At 52.4% G+C, this 17,732-nt stretch overlaps 1 protein-coding gene across 1 annotated transcript in view; it reads left to right on the top strand.

Annotated features, from left to right (window-relative positions):
• Window positions 1–17,732, top strand: part of LOC135535190 (glypican-5-like) — a 70,124-nt gene that overhangs the window by 16,531 nt on the left and 35,861 nt on the right. The window contains exon 2 of the mRNA XM_064961894.1: window positions 3,877–4,038. Within this exon, the coding sequence (XP_064817966.1) occupies window positions 3,877–4,038 (162 nt within the window). The remainder of the gene's footprint in view (window positions 1–3,876; window positions 4,039–17,732) is intronic.

Raw genomic sequence — 17,732 nt, 5'->3', positions numbered from 1 at the left:
CAACACCCAGTACAGGTTGTCTGATGACAACGCCCAGTACAGGTTGTCTGATGACGACGCCCAGTACAGGTTGTCTGATGACGACGCCCAGTACAGGTTGTCTGATGACAACGCCCAGTACAGGTTGTCTGATGACAACGCCCAGTACAGGTTGTCTGTTGACAACGCCCAGTACAGGTTGTCTGACGACGACGCCCAGTACAGGTTGTCTGATGACGACGCCCAGTACAGGTTGTCTGACAACGCCCAGTACAGGTTGTCTGATGACAACGCCCAGTACAGGTTGTCTGATGACAACACCCAGTACAGGTTGTCTGATGACGACGCCCAGTACAGGTTGTCTGATGACAACACCCAGTACAGGTTGTCTGATGACGACGCCCAGTACAGGTTGTCTGATGACGACGCCACCCAGTACAGGTTGTCTGATGACAACACCCAGTACAGGTTGTCTGACGACGCCGCCCAGTACAGGTTGTCTGATGACGACGCCCAGTACAGGTTGTCTGATGACGACACCCAGTACAGGTTGTCTGATGACGACGCCACCCAGTACAGGTTGTCTGATGACGACACCCAGTACAGGTTGTCTGATGACAACGCCACCCAGTACAGGTTGTCTGACGACGACGCCCAGTACAGGTTGTCTGATGACAACGACGCCCAGTACAGGTTGTCTGATGACAACGACGCCCAGTACAGGTTGTCTGACGACGCCGCCCAGTACAGGTTGTCTGATGACGACGCCCAGTACAGGTTGTCTGATGACGACACCCAGTACAGGTTGTCTGACGACGACGCCCAGTACGGGTTGTCTGATGACAACGCCCAGTACAGGTTGTCTGACGACGACACCCAGTACAGGTTGTCTGATGACGACGCCCAGTACAGGTTGTCTGACGACGACGCCCAGTACAGGTTGTCTGATGACGACACCCAGTACAGGTTGTCTGACGACGACGCCCAGTACGGGTTGTCTGATGACAACGCCCAGTACAGGTTGTCTGATGACGACACCCAGTACAGGTTGTCTGACGACGACGCCCAGTACGGGTTGTCTGATGACAACGCCCAGTACAGGTTGTCTGATGACAACACCCAGTACAGGTTGTCTGATGACGACACCCAGTACAGGTTGTCTGATGACGACACCCAGTACAGGTTGTCTGATGACAACACCCAGTACAGGTTGTCTGATGACGACGCCCAGTACAGGTTGTCTGATGACGACGCCCAGTACAGGTTGTCTGGTGACGACACCCAGTACAGGTTGTCTGATGACGACGCCCAGTACAGGTTGTCTGATGACGACGCCCAGTACAGGTTGTCTGATGACGACGCCCAGTACAGGTTGTCTGATGACAACGCCCAGTACAGGTTGTCTGATGACGACGCCCAGTACAGGTTGTCTGATGACGACGCCCAGTACAGGTTGTCTGATGACGACGCCCAGTACAGGTTGTCTGATGACGACGCCCAGTACAGGTTGTCTGATGACGACGCCCAGTACAGGTTGTCTGATGACGACGCCCAGTACAGGTTGTCTGATGACGACAACGCCCAGTACAGGTTGTCTGACGACGACGCCCAGTACAGGTTGTCTGACGACGACGCCCAGTACAGGTTGTCTGACGACGACGCCCAGTACAGGTTGTCTGACGACGACGCCCAGTACAGGTTGTCTGATGACGACGCCCAGTACAGGTTGTCTGATGACGACGCCCAGTACAGGTTGTCTGATGACGACGCCCAGTACAGGTTGTCTGATGACGACAACGCCCAGTACAGGTTGTCTGACGACGACGCCCAGTACAGGTTGTCTGACGACGACGCCCAGTACAGGTTGTCTGACGACGACGCCCAGTACAGGTTGTCTGACGACGACGCCCAGTACAGGTTGTCTGATGACGACGCCCAGTACAGGTTGTCTGATGACGACGCCCAGTACAGGTTGTCTGATGACGACGCCCAGTACAGGTTGTCTGATGACGACGCCCAGTACAGGTTGTCTGATGACAACGCCCAGTACAGGTTGTCTGATGACGACAACGCCCAGTACAGGTTGTCTGATGACGACGCCCAGTACAGGTTGTCTGATGACGACGCCCAGTACAGGTTGTCTGATGACGACGCCCAGTACAGGTTGTCTGATGACGACGCCCAGTACAGGTTGTCTGATGACAACGCCCAGTACAGGTTGTCTGATAGATGGAGGGAAGAGCTGCCAAAGACACTGTTTCGGCACGTCTGTCTGAAAACCCTTTCAGAGTAAAAACAGTTGTTTTGATTGTCCCGTGTGTGTGTGTGTGTGTGTGTGTTTCCAAGGCGAGCCGGTAGCGTTGCCACACGTAGTGGCAAATGTATGGACATCACTTGACGAGGTGATAACGGCAAGACTCATGATTTGCTTTCACACAAATCTGCCTTCTGAGCTTGTTTCAACACGTAGACCGTCTGTGTGGACGTGGTCCTGTATCATCCAGGAGGCTCGATAGGAGAGCCCACTACGAGCCTCAGACAGTGGTGAGGACGTGGTCCTGTATCATCCAGGAGGCTCGATGGGAGAGCCCACTACGAACCTCAAGACAGTGGTGAGGATGTGGTCCTGTATCATCCAGGAGGCTCGATAGGAGAGCCCACTACGAGCCTCAAGACAGTGGTGAGGATGTGGTCCTGTATCATCCAGGAGGCTCGATAGGAGAGCCCACTACGAGCCTCAAGACAGTGGTGAGGATGTCGTCCTGTATCATCCAGGAGGCTCGATAGGAGAGCCCACTACGAGCCTCAGACAGTGGTGAGGATGTCGTCCTGTATCATCCAGGAGGCTCGATAGGAGAGCCCACTACGAGCCTCAGATAGTGGTGAGGATGTGGTCCTGTATCATCCAGGAGGCTCGATAGGAGAGCCCACTACGAGCCTCAGACAGTGGTGAGGATGTCGTCCTGTATCATCCAGGAGGCTCGATAGGAGAGCCCACTACGAGCCTCAGACAGTGGTGAGGATGTGGTCCTGTATCATCCAGGAGGCTCGATGGGAGAGCCCACTACGAGCCTCAAGACAGTGGTGCTACTGACCGCTAAGTGATGCTGTCTGTGTCTTGACGGAGATCAATTTATTCATGTGACATATCTCTTATGTGATGTCAGTAGGGCTCTTTGTCTTGGACTATCATGTCACATGACCAAGATTTAACCTTCTTTTATTTTAAGCCTTTTCCAAAAATGAGAATTACACCAAAAAATGAAAGCACTTGTCTGAGGATGTTACTGGACCATGTGTCATGAAGTGGACCGTTTGTTGAAAACGTTTTAAATACCGGTTCAAATCCAAGTCATGTGACATAGGTCCCTAGTGATGTGGCTTCATGTTGGCGGCTGACTGGCAGGTTACACTGCCGCGGGGCGGCTGTCTGGCAGGTTTCACTGCCGCGGGGCGGCTGTCTGGCAGGTTTCACTGCCGCGGGGCGGCTGTCTGGCAGGTTTCACTGCCGCGGGGCGGCTGTCTGGCAGTAATCGGCCCAGTGGGTTAAGGAGGGGGAAATGAATAGTGAATGACATTCATCTCTAGCTCCTCTCCTATGTATGTCAGCAGTAGAAAGACCTGAGGATGAAACAGCATCTCTCATGTTAAAGCATAGCACTGTCTGGCTGAGCAATGCTACTTTAGCCATACTCATCATCATTCAGAATGGATGTAAACAATGTTCCAGAACCCTCTCTCTCTCTATGATCACAATGGAAGACCTAATGTTCCAGAACCCTCTCTCTCTCTATGATCACAATGGAAGACCTAATGTTCCAGAACCCTCTCTCTTGGAAGACCTGTTCATGTAATGAGGCAGAACAACGGAGTAACAGTCATTTATTCCACTTCCAGGTTCGGACCTCCAGGTGTGCCAGTCCAGGAACCTGACATGCTGTTCTAAGAAGATGGAGGAGAGGTATCAGGTGGCTGCCCGGCGGGATGTTCAGAACCTCCTCCAGACTTCCTCCGCCAGCCTCAAGTTCCTCTTCTCCAGGAACGTAGCAGCCTTCCAAGGTGAGTGGAGGGAGGGAGACAGGGAGACTGGGGTGGGATGAGTGCAGCAAAGCAGGCAGGCCATGTGTTGAGTGAGGGACTTTGTCTGCTGGGGGCCACAAGAAAACCCCTTGGTTAACATAGAGATTCTGGGAACATCAGAATGTGGGGGGAAATTAACTATATTCTGGTAATCCGACCAATTGAACATAGGCGGTGGTACTCAATGAATATGATGTCAGTTCTGTTGTCATCTGAGACATTCTCATCAATGATAGGATGACATAAACTCTACAGTGGAAAGTCTACACATTATAGTTATCAGATTCACATGGAATTGTTGTGCAATTTAAATGTTTGAATATGAAATTGTGATGGAATGAAATGTGATTTTAGCTTCTAAAATGTGAGAATTGGGTTTTCATGAGTGAATTAGGCCCGACTCAGTGGCCCGCCCACCTGAAGAGACATTGGTTATAACCAATGAAACACACCCTCCTCTCCCTTCCTATATAAAGCCTTGACGACAATATAAATATCTGTTCCGAGGACGTGAGGACGACGGTCCATACGTTAAAAAGGACGAACATGTCAACTACAGAACGAAGCCAACTTCAGCGTGAGCTTTGGTTGTGAATGGTATGAACTTTGAACTCTTATTCACTAAAGAAGTGAGACATCCTAGCCTTTGAGTTAGCAACAGCAGCTGAAAACGTGGGCTAGGAAAGACAGAGTATCCCGTCTACCACCCAACGACAACACTACAACGTATCCCGTTCACCACCAGAGAAACTCTTCAAAGGACTCTGTTGGGCAACCCCGCCATCCGTCTCCCACCAACCTATTGAAGCGCAGCTCAGAGTAAATATTTATTGCATTTTCCTTTTCCAAATGGGCGTTATTTAGAATGCATAAGATACTGTATTTACGATAGACATCGCTTCTCCCTTTGTTCCTCAGTCTTCCCGCTCTTTCACTCAAACCCAATCTCCCTTTTCTTTGTGTAACCAGCTGTCATATCTGTTCCGTCCACTAGGGACGTTTTCCTTTATGACGTAATTTGTAATCAAGGTATGATTGATTCTGTGTTCCTTGTGATTTAGTTAGGTATTTAGTAAATCAATAATTAAACCCAATTTTGCATTGCTGAATCAACTTGTTAGCCAGGGTTTGTGAAGATAACCAAGAATTTACAACTTTCAGATGAGACTGAAATAAGGTGACGATTGATATCGACTGCTATTTATGTAAAATATTACTAGGTCTTTAAGAGTTTATTCGGGGTCTGGGGCAGGCTCTGGGCCCTGTGGTGGCCTTTGGGGCGGGCTCTGGGCCCTGTGGTGGCCTTTGGGGCGGGCTCTGGGCCCCGGGGTGGCCTTTGGGGCGGGCTCTGGGCCCTGTGGTGGCCTTTGGGGCGGGCTCTGGGCCCTGTGGTGGCCTTTGGGGCGGGCTCTGGGCCCCGGGGTGGCCTTTGGGGCGGGCTCTGGGCCCTGTGGTGGCCTTTGGGGCGGGCTCTGGGCCCTGTGGTGGCCTTTGGGGCGGGCTCTGGGCCCCGGGGTGGCCTGTAAAGCTCTTCAGTTGTTGACTGCTGTGGTCTGTCAGCTGGGTGCAATATGACATGCAGTTACTGTCTGAGACACGGGGGGTCAGTTACTGTCGGAGACACGGGGGGGTCAGTTACTGTCTGAGACACGGGGGTCAGTTACTGTCTGAGACACGGGGGTCAGTTACTGTCGGAGACACGGGGGGTCAGTTACTGTCTGAGACACGGGGGTCAGTTACTGTCTGAGACACCAGGTCAGTTACTGTCGGAGACACGGGGGTCAGTTACTGTCGGAGACACGGGGGTCAGTTACTGTCTGAGACACGGGGGTCAGTTACTGTCGGAGACACGGGGGGTCAGTTACTGTCTGAGACACGGGGGTCAGTTACTGTCTGAGACACCAGGTCAGTTACTGTCGGAGACACGGGGGTCAGTTACTGTCGGAGACACGGGGGTCAGTTACTGTCGGAGACACGGGGGTCAGTTACTGTCTGAGACACGGGGGTCAGTTACTGTCTGAGACACGGGGGTCAGTTACTGTCTGAGACACGGGGGTCAGTTACTGTCTGAGACACGGGGGTCAGTTACTGTCTGAGACACGGGGGTCAGTTACTGTCTGAGACACGGGGGTCAGTTACTGTCTGAGACACGGGGGTCAGTTACTGTCTGAGACACGGGGGTCAGTTACTGTCTGAGACACGGGGGTCAGTTACTGTCTGAGACACGGGGTCAGTTACTGTCTGAGACACGGGGGTCAGTTACTGTCTGAGACACGGGGGTCAGTTACTGTCTGAGACACGGGGGTCAGTTACTGTCTGAGACACGGGGGTCAGTTACTGTCTGAGACACGGGGGTCAGTTACTGTCTGAGACACGGGGGTCAGTTACTGTCTGAGACACGGGGTCAGTTACTGTCTGAGACACGGGGGTCAGTTACTGTCGGAGACACGGGGGTCAGTTACTGTCTGAGACGGGGGTCAGTTACTGTCTGAGACACGGGGGTCAGTTACTGTCTGAGACACGGGGGTCAGTTACTGTCTGAGACACGGGGGGTCAGTTACTGTCTGAGACACGGGTCAGTTACTGTCTGAGACACGGGGGTCAGTTACTGTCTGAGACACGGGTCAGTTACTGTCTGAGACACGGGGGTCAGTTACTGTCTGAGACACGGGGTCAGTTACTGTCTGAGACACGGGGGGTCAGTTACTGTCTGAGACACCAGGTCAGTTACTGTCTGAGACACGGGGGGTCAGTTACTGTCTGAGACACGGGGGTCAGTTACTGTCTGAGACACCAGGTCAGTTACTGTCTGGGACACGGGGGGTCAGTTACTGTCTGAGACACCAGGTCAGTTACTGTCTGAGACACCAGGTCAGTTACTGTCTGAGACACGGGGGGTCAGTTACTGTCTGAGACACGGGGGGTCAGTTACTGTCTGAGACACCAGGTCAGTTACTGTCTGGGACACGGGGGGTCAGTTACTGTCTGAGACACGGGGGGTCAGTTACTGTCTGAGACACGGGGGGTCAGTTACTGTCTGAGACACGGGGGTCAGTTACTGTCTGAAACACGGGGTCAGTTACTGTCTGAGACACGGGGGGTCAGTTACTGTCTGAGACACGGGGGGTCAGTTACTGTCTGAGACACGGGTCAGTTACTGTCTGAGACACGGGGGTCAGTTACTGTCGGAGACACGGGGGTCAGTTACTGTCGGAGACACGGGGTCAGTTACTGTCGGAGACACGGGGGGTCAGTTACTGTCTGAGACACGGGGGTCAGTTACTGTCGGAGACACGGGGGTCAGTTACTGTCTGAGACACGGGGGTCAGTTACTGTCTGAGACACGGGGTCAGTTACTGTCAGACACGGGGGTCAGTTACTGTCAGACACGGGGGTCAGTTACTGTCAGACACGGGGGTCAGTTACTGTCTGAGACACGGGGTCAGTTACTGTCTGAGACACGGGGTCAGTTACTGTCTGAGACACGGGGGTCAGTTACTGTCTGAGACACGGGGGTCAGTTACTGTCTGAGACACGGGGGGTCAGTTACTGTCTGAGACACGGGGGTCAGTTACTGTCTGAGACACGGGGGTCAGTTACTGTCTGAGACACGGGGGTCAGTTACTGTCTGAGACACGGGGGTCAGTTACTGTCTGAGACACGGGGTCAGTTACTGTCTGAGACACGGGGGGTCAGTTACTGTCTGAGACACGGGGGGTCAGTTACTGTCTGAGACACGGGGGTCAGTTACTGTCGGAGACACGGGTCAGTTACTGTCGGAGACACGGGGGTCAGTTACTGTCGGAGACAGGGGGGTCAGTTACTGTCTGAGACACGGGTCAGTTACTGTCTGAGACACGGGGGGTCAGTTACTGTCTGAGACACGGGGGTCAGTTACTGTCTGAGACACGGGGTCAGTTACTGTCTGAGACACGGGGTCAGTTACTGTCTGAGACACGGGGTCAGTTACTGTCTGAGACACGGGGGGTCAGTTACTGTCTGAGACACGGGGTCAGTTACTGTCTGAGACACGGGGTCAGTTACTGTCTGAGACACGGGGGGGTCGGTTACTGTCTGAGACACGGGGGGTCGGTTACTGTCTGAGACACGGGGGTCAGTTACTGTCTGAGACACGGGGGTCAGTTACTGTCTGAGACACGGGGGTCAGTTACTGTCTGAGACACGGGGGTCGGTTACTGTCTGAGACACGGGGGTCGGTTACTGTCTGAGAGGCGGGGGTCAGTTACTGTCTGAGACGCGGGGGTCAGTTACTGTCTGAGACGCGGGGGTCAGTTACTGTCTGAGACACGGGGGGTCAGTTACTGTCTGAGACGCGGGGGTCAGTTACTGTCTGGGACACGGGGGTCAGTTACTGTCTGAGACACGGGGGGGTCAGTTACTGTCTGAGACACGGGGGGTCAGTTACTGTCTGAGACACGGGGGGTCAGTTACTGTCTGAGACACGGGGGGTCAGTTACTGTCTGGGACACGGGGGTCAGTTACTGTCTGGGACACGGGGGTCAGTTACTGTCGGAGACACGGGGGTCAGTTACTGTCGGAGACACGGGGGTCAGTTACTGTCTGAGACACCAGGTCAGTTACTGTCTGAGACACGGGGGTCAGTTACTGTCTGGGACACGGGGGTCAGTTACTGTCTGAGACACGGGGTCAGTTACTGTCTGGGACACGGGGGTCAGTTACTGTCTGAGACACCAGGTCGGTTACTGTCTGAGACACGGGGGTCGGTTACTGTCGGAGACACGGGGGGTCGGTTACTGTCGGAGACACGGGGGTCGGTTACTGTCTGAGACACGGGGGGGTCTGTTACTGTCTGAGACACGGGGGTCGGTTACTGTCTGAGACACGGGGGTCGGTTACTGTCTGAGACACGGGTCAATTACTGTCTGAGACACGGGGGGTCAGTTACTGTCTGAGACACGGGGGTCAGTTACTGTCTGGGACACGGGGGGTCAGTTACTGTCTGGGACATTGGGTCAGATGTTGGCTGCTGTGTCTTCTACCATAGACAGGTTGGGCAGGGAGGCAGACAGACAGTCACCTCCTTTAAGGTAATTGGTCCAGTCTGTTCTACCATAACAGGTTGGGCAGGGAGGCAGACAGTCACCTCCTTTAAGGTAGTTGGTCCAGTCTGTTCTACCATAGACAGGTTGGGCAGGGAGGCAGACAGACAGTCACCTCCTTTAAGGTAGTTGGTCCAGTCTGTTCTACCATAGACAGGTTGGGCAGGGAGGCAGACAGACAGACACCTCCTTTAAGGTAATTGGTCCAGTCTGTTCTACCATAGACAGGTTGGGCAGGGAGGCAGACAGTCACCTCCTTTAAGGTAATTGGTCCAGTCTGTTCTACCATAGACAGGTTGGGCAGGGAGGCAGACAGACACCTCCTTTAAGGTAGTTGGTCCAGTCTGTTCTACCATAGACAGGTTGGGCAGGGAGGCAGACAGTCACCTCCTTTAAGGTAGTTGGTCCAGTCTGTTCTACCATAGACAGGTTGGGCAGGGAGGCAGACAGACAGTCACCTCCTTTAAGGTAGTTGGTCCAGTCTGTTCTACCATAGACAGGTTGGGCAGGGAGGCAGACAGTCACCTCCTTTAAGGTAGTTGGTCCAGTCTGTTCTCCCATAGACAGGTTGAGCAGGGAGGCAGACAGTCACCTCCTTTAAGGTAATTGGTCCAGTCTGTTCTACCATAGACAGGTTGGGCAGGGAGGCAGAGAGACAGTCACCTCCTTTAAGGTAATTGGTCCAGTCTGTTCTACCATAGACAGGTTGGGCAGGGAGGCAGACAGACAGTCACCTCCTTTAAGGTAGTTGGTCCAGTCTGTTCTACCATAGACAGGTTGGGCAGAGAGACAGTCACCTCCTTTAAGGTAGTTGGTCCAGTCTGTTCTACCATAGACAGGTTGGGCAGGGAGGCAGACAGACACCTCCTTTAAGGTAGTTGGTCCAGTCTGTTCTCCTGTCTCTGTTCCCTGACTCCTTCATGTCTCATCGTCCACCCCTCCTCCACCCCCTGATTTAATAGCAGCCCCTTGTCAGTGTACCATCGCCAGCCCAGCGGGACCCTGGGATAGCACAGGTCGGTTGCCATGGACCCAGGACAAACCTGGGAGAGAAGAATAGAGCTCCTCTAGTGCCCCAGTCAGCATTGTCCCGGGGCAGCCTGGGTATTCTCCCGGGGACGTGGAGGGATTTTACGACCTGGAGATGAAACACAACCAGCCTCTCAGGGGAGACTGATTCTGTAGTAGGAGAGGACGTTTCATGAAGACCAGGTGTGTGTGTGTGTGTGTGTGTGTGTGTGTGTGTGTGAGTGAGAACGGCCTTTTGTAAATCTTGTTTTTTTTTATCCATACATTGACAATCAAGGCCTTTGACATTTGGGGTTTTGTTAAAGCCTTTATATGTAAATAAAGATCTGAGTAACGTTTTCTAGTCAGTTTTATTTGTTGATGCCTCTGGTCTCGCCGAACAGAATTGCGGATGTGGGAGTCTCAGTTTCTTTCTGCACTCTCTCTCTCTCTCTCGTACATAACAAATGAGACCATTAGTTTCCTCCTCTGCCCTTTTAACTTCACTGTTCTTCCTCTGTCTGTCTGTGGTTGTGATGAATGGCGTTAAATTAGAGTGCAGGGCGGTGATGGTTACCAGGGTAGCAGGAGTAACAATATGCCTCCTCTTCCTCAGGCCCGTCCCTGTATCTGTCTGTCTGTGGTTGTGATGAATGGTGTTAAATTAGAGTGCAGGGCGGTGATGGTTACCAGGGTAGCAGGAGTAACAATATGCCTCCTCTTCCTCAGGTCCGTCCCTGTATCTGTCTGTCTGTGGTTGTAATGAATGGTGTTAAATTAGAGTGCAGGGCGGTGATGGTTACCAGGGTAGCAGGAGTAACAATATGCCTCCTCTTCCTCAGGCCCGTCCCTGTATCTGTCTGTCTGTGGTTGTGATGAATGGTGTTAAATTAGAGTGCAGGGCGGTGATGGTTACCAGGGTAGCAGGAGTAACAATATGCCTCCTCTTCCTCAGGCCCGTCCCTGTATCTGTGTTGAGTTGTAAATCTCCTCTTCCTCAGGCCCGTCCCTGTATCTGTGTTGACTTGTAAATCTCCTCTTCCTCAGGCCCGTCCCTGTATCTGTGTTGACTTGTAAATCTCCTCTTCCTCAGGCCCGTCCCTGTATCTGTGTTGACTTGTAAATCTCCTCTTCCTCAGGCCCGTCCCTGTATCTGTGTTGACTTGTAAATCTCCTCTTCCTCAGGCCCGTCCCTGTATCTGTGTTGACTTGTAAATCTCCTCTTCCTCAGGCCCGTCCCTGTATCTGTGTTGACTTGTAAATCTCCTCTTCCTCAAGCCCGTCCCTGTATCTGTGTTGACTTGTAAATCTCCTCTTCCTCAGGCCCGTCCCTGTATCTGTGTTGACTTGTAAATCTCCTCTTCCTCAAGCCCGTCCCTGTATCTGTGTTGACTTGTAAATCTCCTCTTCCTCAAGCCCGTCCCTGTATCTGTGTTGACTTGTAAATCTCCTCTTCCTCAAGCCCGTCCCTGTATCTGAGTTGAGTTGTAAATCTCCTCTTCCTCAAGCCCGTCCCTGTATCTGTGTTGAGTTGACTTGTAAATCTCCTCTTCCTCAAGCCCGTCCCTGTATCTGTGTTGAGTTGACTCTGTCGTTCACAGGCTTCATATAGACTACTCCTTCAACATAGTCTACATTTTCTCCCCCACTTACTATTTATATACAAAAGGTCTACATCCGAAATGGGATCTGAGTCAGAGTTGAACAGTGTTGAATGTAGAAACCAGGTCTCCCTGAATAAAGCTCTGAGACAGTGTTGAATGTAGAAACCATGTCTCCCTGAATAAAGCTATGAGACCGTGTTGAATGTAGAAACCATGTCTCCCCGAATAAAGCTCTGAGACAGTGTTGAATGTAGAAACCATGTCTCCCTGAATAAAGCTCTGAGACAGAGTTGAATATAGAAACCATGTCTCCCTGAATAAAGCTCTGAGACAGTGTTGAACAGTGTTGAATGTAGAAACCATGTCTCCCCGAATAAAGCTCTGAGACAGTGTTGAATGTAGAAACCATGTCTCCCTGAATAAAGCTCTGAGACAGTGTTGAATGTAGAAAACATGTCTCCCCGAATAAAGCTCTGAGACAGTGTTGAATATAGAAACCATGTCTCCCTGAATAAAGCTCTGAGACAGTGTTGAACAGTGTTGAATGTAGAAACCATGTCTCCCTGAATAAAGCTCTGAGACAGTGTTGAACAGTGTTGAATGTAGAAACCATGTCTCCCTGAATAAAGCTCTGAGACAGTGTTGAATGTAGAAACCATGTCTCCCTGAATAAAGCTATGAGACCGTGTTGAATGTAGAAACCATGTCTCCCCGAATAAAGCTCTGAGACAGTGTTGAATGTAGAAACCATGTCTCCCTGAATAAAGCTCTGAGACAGTGTTGAACAGTGTTGAATGTAGAAACCATGTCTCCCTGAATAAAGCTCTGAGACAGTGTTGAACAGTGTTGAATGTAGAAACCATGTCACCCTGAAAAAAGCTCTGAGACAGAGTTGAATGTAGAAACCACGTCTCCCTGAATAAAGCTATGAGACAGTGTTGAACAGTGTTGAATGTAGAAACCAGGTCTCCCTGAATAAAGCTCTGAGACAGTGTTGAATGTAGAAACCACGTGTCCCTGAATAAAGCTCTGAGACAGTGTTGAATGTAGAAACCATGTCTCCCTGAATAAAGCTCTGAGACAGAGTTGAATGTAGAAACCAGGTCTCCCTGAATAAAGCTCTGAGACAGAGTTGAATGTAGAAACCAGGTCTCCCTGAATAAAGCTATGAGACAGTCAGAGTTGAACAGAGTTGAATGTAGAAACCACGTGTCCCTGAATAAAGCTCTGAGACAGTCAGAGTTGAACAGAGTTGAATGTGGTCCTGCTGTAGATGGTAGTCTGGTAGTCCTGCTGTAGTCTGGTAGTCCTGCTGTAGTCTGGTAGTCCTGCGGTAGTCCTGCTGTAGGTGGTAGTCCTGCTGTAGACTGTAGTCTGGTAGTCCTGCTATAGGGGTAGTCCTGCTGTAGTCTGGTAGTCCTGCTGTAGGTGGTAGTCCTGCTGTAGTCTGGTAGTCCTGCTGTAGTCCTGCTGTAGGTGGTAGTCCTGCTGTAGATGGTAGTCTGGTAGTCCTGCTGTAGGTGGTAGTCCTGCTGTAGTCTGGTAGTCCTGCTGTAGTCCTGCTGTAGGTGGTAGTCCTGCTGTAGACTGTAGTCTGGTAGTCCTGCTGTAGTCCTGCTGTCGGTGGTAGTCCTGCTGTAGTCTGGTAGTCCTGCGGTAGTCCTGCTGTAGGCGGTAGTCTGGTAGTCCTGTTGTAGCTGGTAGTCCTGCGGTAGGCGGTAGTCTGGTAGTCCTGTTGTAGTCTGGTAGTCCTGCGGTAGTCCTGCTGTAGGTGGTAGTCCTGCTGTAGATGGTAGTCTGGTAGTCCTGCTGTAGACTGTAGTCTGGTAGTCCTGTTGTAGCTGGTAGTCCTGCTGTAGACTGTAGTCTGGTAGTCCTGCTGTAGTCCTGCTGTAGGCGGTAGTCTGGTAGTCCTGTTGTAGCTGGTAGTCCTGCTGTAGACTGTAGTCTGGTAGTCCTGCTGTAGTCCTGCTGTAGGCGGTAGTCTGGTAGTCCTGTTGTAGCTGGTAGTCCTGCTGTAGACTGTAGTCTGGTAGTCCTGCTGTAGTCTGGTAGTCCTGCTGTAGTCCTGCTGTAGGTGGTAGTCCTGCTGTAGATGGTAGTCTGGTAGTCCTGCTGTAGACTGTAGTCTGGTAGTCCTGCTGTAGTCTGGTAGTCCTGCTGTAGTCTGGTAGTCCTGCTGTAGGTGGTAGTCCTGCTGTAGATGGTAGTCTGGTAGTCCTGCTGTAGACTGTAGTCTGGTAGTCCTGCTGTAGTCTGGTAGTCCTGCTGTAGTCTGGTAGTCCTGCTGTAGTCTGGTAGTCCTGCGGTAGTCCTGCTGTAGGTGGTAGTCCTGCTGTAGACTGTAGTCTGGTAGTCCTGCTGTAGTCCTGCTGTAGGTGGTAGTCCTGCTGTAGTCTGGTAGTCCTGCGGTAGTCCTGCTGTAGGCGGTAGTCTGGTAGTCCTGTTGTAGCTGGTAGTCCTGCGGTAGTCCTGCTGTAGGCGGTAGTCTGGTAGTCCTGTTGTAGCTGGTAGTCCTGCGGTAGGCGGTAGTCTGGTAGTCCTGTTGTAGTCTGGTAGTCCTGCGGTAGTCCTGCTGTAGGCGGTAGTCTGGTAGTCCTGTTGTAGCTGGTAGTCCTGCTGTAGACTGTGGTCTGGTAGTCCTGCTGTAGATGGTAGTCTGGTAGTCCTGCTGTAGCTGGTAGTCCTGCTGTAGATGGTAGTCTGGTAGTCCTGTTGTAGCTGGTAGTCCTGCTGTAGCTGGTAGTCCTGCTGTAGCTGGTAGTCCTGCTGTAGCTGGTAGTCCTGCTGTAGCTGGTAGTCCTGTTGTAGCTGGTAGTCCTGTTGTAGCTGGTAGTCCTGTTGTAGCTGGTAGTCCTGCTGTAGACTAGTCTGGTAGTCCTGCTGTAGATGGTAGTCTGGTAGTCCTGTTGTAGCTGGTAGTCCTGTTGTAGATGGTAGTCTGGTAGTCCTGCTGTAGTCTGGTAGTCCTGTTGTAGCTGGTAGTCCTGCTGTAGATGGTAGTCCTGCTGTAGTCTTGTAGTCCTGCTGTAGACGGTAGTCTGGTAGTCCTGCTGTAGCTGGTAGTCCTGCTGTAGTCTGGTAGTCCTGCTGTAGCTGGTAGTCCTGCTGTAGACGGTAGTCTGGTAGTCCTGTTGTAGCTGGTAGTCCTGTTGTAGCTGGTAGTCCTGTTGTAGCTGGTAGTCCTGTTGTAGCTGGTAGTCCTGCTGTAGCTGGTAGTCTGGTAGTCCTGTTGTAGCTGGTAGTCCTGTTGTAGATGGTAGCCCTGCTGTAGCTGGTAGTCCTGTTGTAGCTGGTAGTCCTGCTGTAGACGGTAGTCTGGTAGTCCTGCTGTAGCTGGTAGTCCTGTTGTAGATGGTTGTAGACTATTTCCTAAGTAAGGATCCTGTAGACATCCTGTAGACATCCTGTAGACTTCCTGTAGACATCCTGTAGACTTCCTGTAGACATCCTGTAGACATCCTGTAGACTTCCTGTAGACATCCTGTAGACATCCTGTAGGCATCCTGTAGGCATCCTGTAGACATCCTGTAGGCATCCTGTAGACTTCCTGTAGACATCCTGTAGACATCCTGTAGGCATCCTGTAGGCATCCTGTAGGCATCCTGTAGACATCCTGTAGGCATCCTGTAGACATCCTGTAGACATCCTGTAGGCATCCTCTAGACATCCTGTAGACATCCTCTAGACATCCTGTAGACATCCTGTAGACTTCCTGTAGGCATCCTGTAGGCATCCTGTAGACATCCTCTAGACTTCCTGTAGACATCCTGTAGGCATCCTGTAGACTTCCTGTACCTGTGGACCCTTAGACCAGTCTGGTGAGGTCTGTAGACTTCCTGTACCGGTGGACCCTCAGACCAGTCTGGTGAGGTCTGTAGACTTCCTGTAGACATCCTGTAGACATCCTGTAGGCATCCTGTAGACTTCCTGTACCGGTGGACCCTCAGACCAGTCTGGTGAGGCCTGTAGACTTCCTGTAGGCATCCTGTAGGCATCCTGTAGACTTCCTGTACCGGTGGACCCTCAGACCAGTCTGGTGAGGCCTGTAGACATCCTGTAGCATCCTGTAGACTTCCTGTACCGGTGGACCCTCAGACCAGTCTGGTGAGGTCTGTAGACTTCCTGTACCGGTGGACCCTCAGACCAGTCTGGTGAGGCCTGTAGACTTCCTGTACCGGTGGACCCTCAGACCAGTCTGGTGAGGCCTGTAGACTTCCTGTACCGGTGGACCCTCAGACCAGTCTGGTGAGGCCTGTAGACTTCCTGTACCGGTGGACCCTCAGACCAGTCTGGTGAGGTCTGTAGACTTCCTGTACCGGTGGACCCTCAGACCAGTCTGGTGAGGCCTGTAGACTTCCTGTACCGGTGGACCCTCAGACCAGTCTGGTGAGGCCTGTAGACTTCCTGTACCGGTGGACCCTCAGACCAGTCTGGTGAGGTCTGTAGACTTCCTGTACCGGTGGACCCTCAGACCAGTCTGGTGAGGTCTGTAGACTTCCTGTACCGGTGGACCCTCAGACCAGTCTGGTGAGGTCTGTAGACTTCCTGTACCGGTGGACCCTCAGACCAGTCTGGTGAGGTCTGTAGACTTCCTGTACCGGTGGACCCTCAGACCAGTCTGGTGAGGCCTGTAGACTTCCTGTACCGGTGGACCCTCAGACCAGTCTGGTGAGGTCTGTAGACTTCCTGTACCGGTGGACCCTCAGACCAGTCTGGTGAGGTCTGTAGACTTCCTGTACCGGTGGACCCTCAGACCAGTCTGGTGAGGCCTGTAGACATCCTGTACCGGTGGACCCTCAGACCAGTCTGGTGAGGCCTGTAGACTTCCTGTACCTGTGGACCCTCAGACCAGTCTGGTGAGGTCTGTAGACTTCCTGTACCGGTGGACCCTCAGACCAGTCTGGTGAGGTCTGTAGACTTCCTGTACCGGTGGACCCTCAGACCAGTCTGGTGAGGTCTGTAGACTTCCTGTACCGGTAGACCCTCAGACCAGTCTGGTGAGGCCTGTAGACTTCCTGTACCGGTGGACCCTCAGACCAGTCTGGTGAGGTCTGTAGACTTCCTGTAGACATCCTGTAGGCATCCTGTAGACTTCCTGTACCGGTGGACCCTCAGACCAGTCTGGTGAGGCCTGTAGACTTCCTGTACCGGTGGACCCTCAGACCAGTCTGGTGAGGTCTGTAGACTTCCTGTACCGGTGGACCCTCAGACCAGTCTGGTGAGGTCTGTAGACTTCCTGTACCGGTGGACCCTCAGACCAGTCTGGTGAGGCCTGTAGACTTCCTGTACCGGTGGACCCTCAGACCAGTCTGGTGAGGTCTGTAGACTTCCTGTACCGGTGGACCCTCAGACCAGTCTGGTGAGGCCTGTAGACTTCCTGTACCGGTGGACCCTCAGACCAGTCTGGTGAGGCCTGTAGACTTCCTGTACCGGTGGACCCTCAGACCAATCTGGTGAGGCCTGTAGACTTCCTGTACCGGTGGACCCTCAGACCAGTCTGGTGAGGTCTGTAGACTTCCTGTACCGGTGGACCCTCAGACCAGTCTGGTGAGGTCTGTAGACTTCCTGTACCGGTGGACCCTCAGACCAGTCTGGTGAGGCCTGTAGACTTCCTGTAGGGATCCTAGATGTTCCTGAGTCTCACCTTTCCACAGAGCAACACCTCTAGTTAACAGATCAGTCATAGTGAAGCTCCTCTCTCACAGCCTCTCTGGCCTCACAGCTCCTCCCTTAATCTCACAGCTCCTCCCTCTATCCTCACAGCTCCTCCCTCACACAGCCTCTCCAGCCTCCCAGCTCCTCCCTCACACAGCCTCTCTATCCTCCTAGCTCCTCCCTCACACAGCCTCTCTATCCTCACAGCTCCTCCCTCACACAGCCTCTCCAGCCTCCCAGCTCCTCCCTCACACAGCCTCTCTATCCTCCTAGCTCCTCCCTCACACAGCCTCTCTATCCTCCCAGCTCCTCCCTCACACAG

The sequence above is a fragment of the Oncorhynchus masou genome, unplaced genomic scaffold (assembly GCF_036934945.1).
Source record: "Oncorhynchus masou masou isolate Uvic2021 unplaced genomic scaffold, UVic_Omas_1.1 unplaced_scaffold_459, whole genome shotgun sequence".
NCBI classification, from domain to species: domain Eukaryota; kingdom Metazoa; phylum Chordata; class Actinopteri; order Salmoniformes; family Salmonidae; genus Oncorhynchus; species Oncorhynchus masou.
The sequence above is the reverse complement of the archived record's forward strand: the minus strand, read 5'-3'. Positions and strand labels throughout refer to the sequence as shown.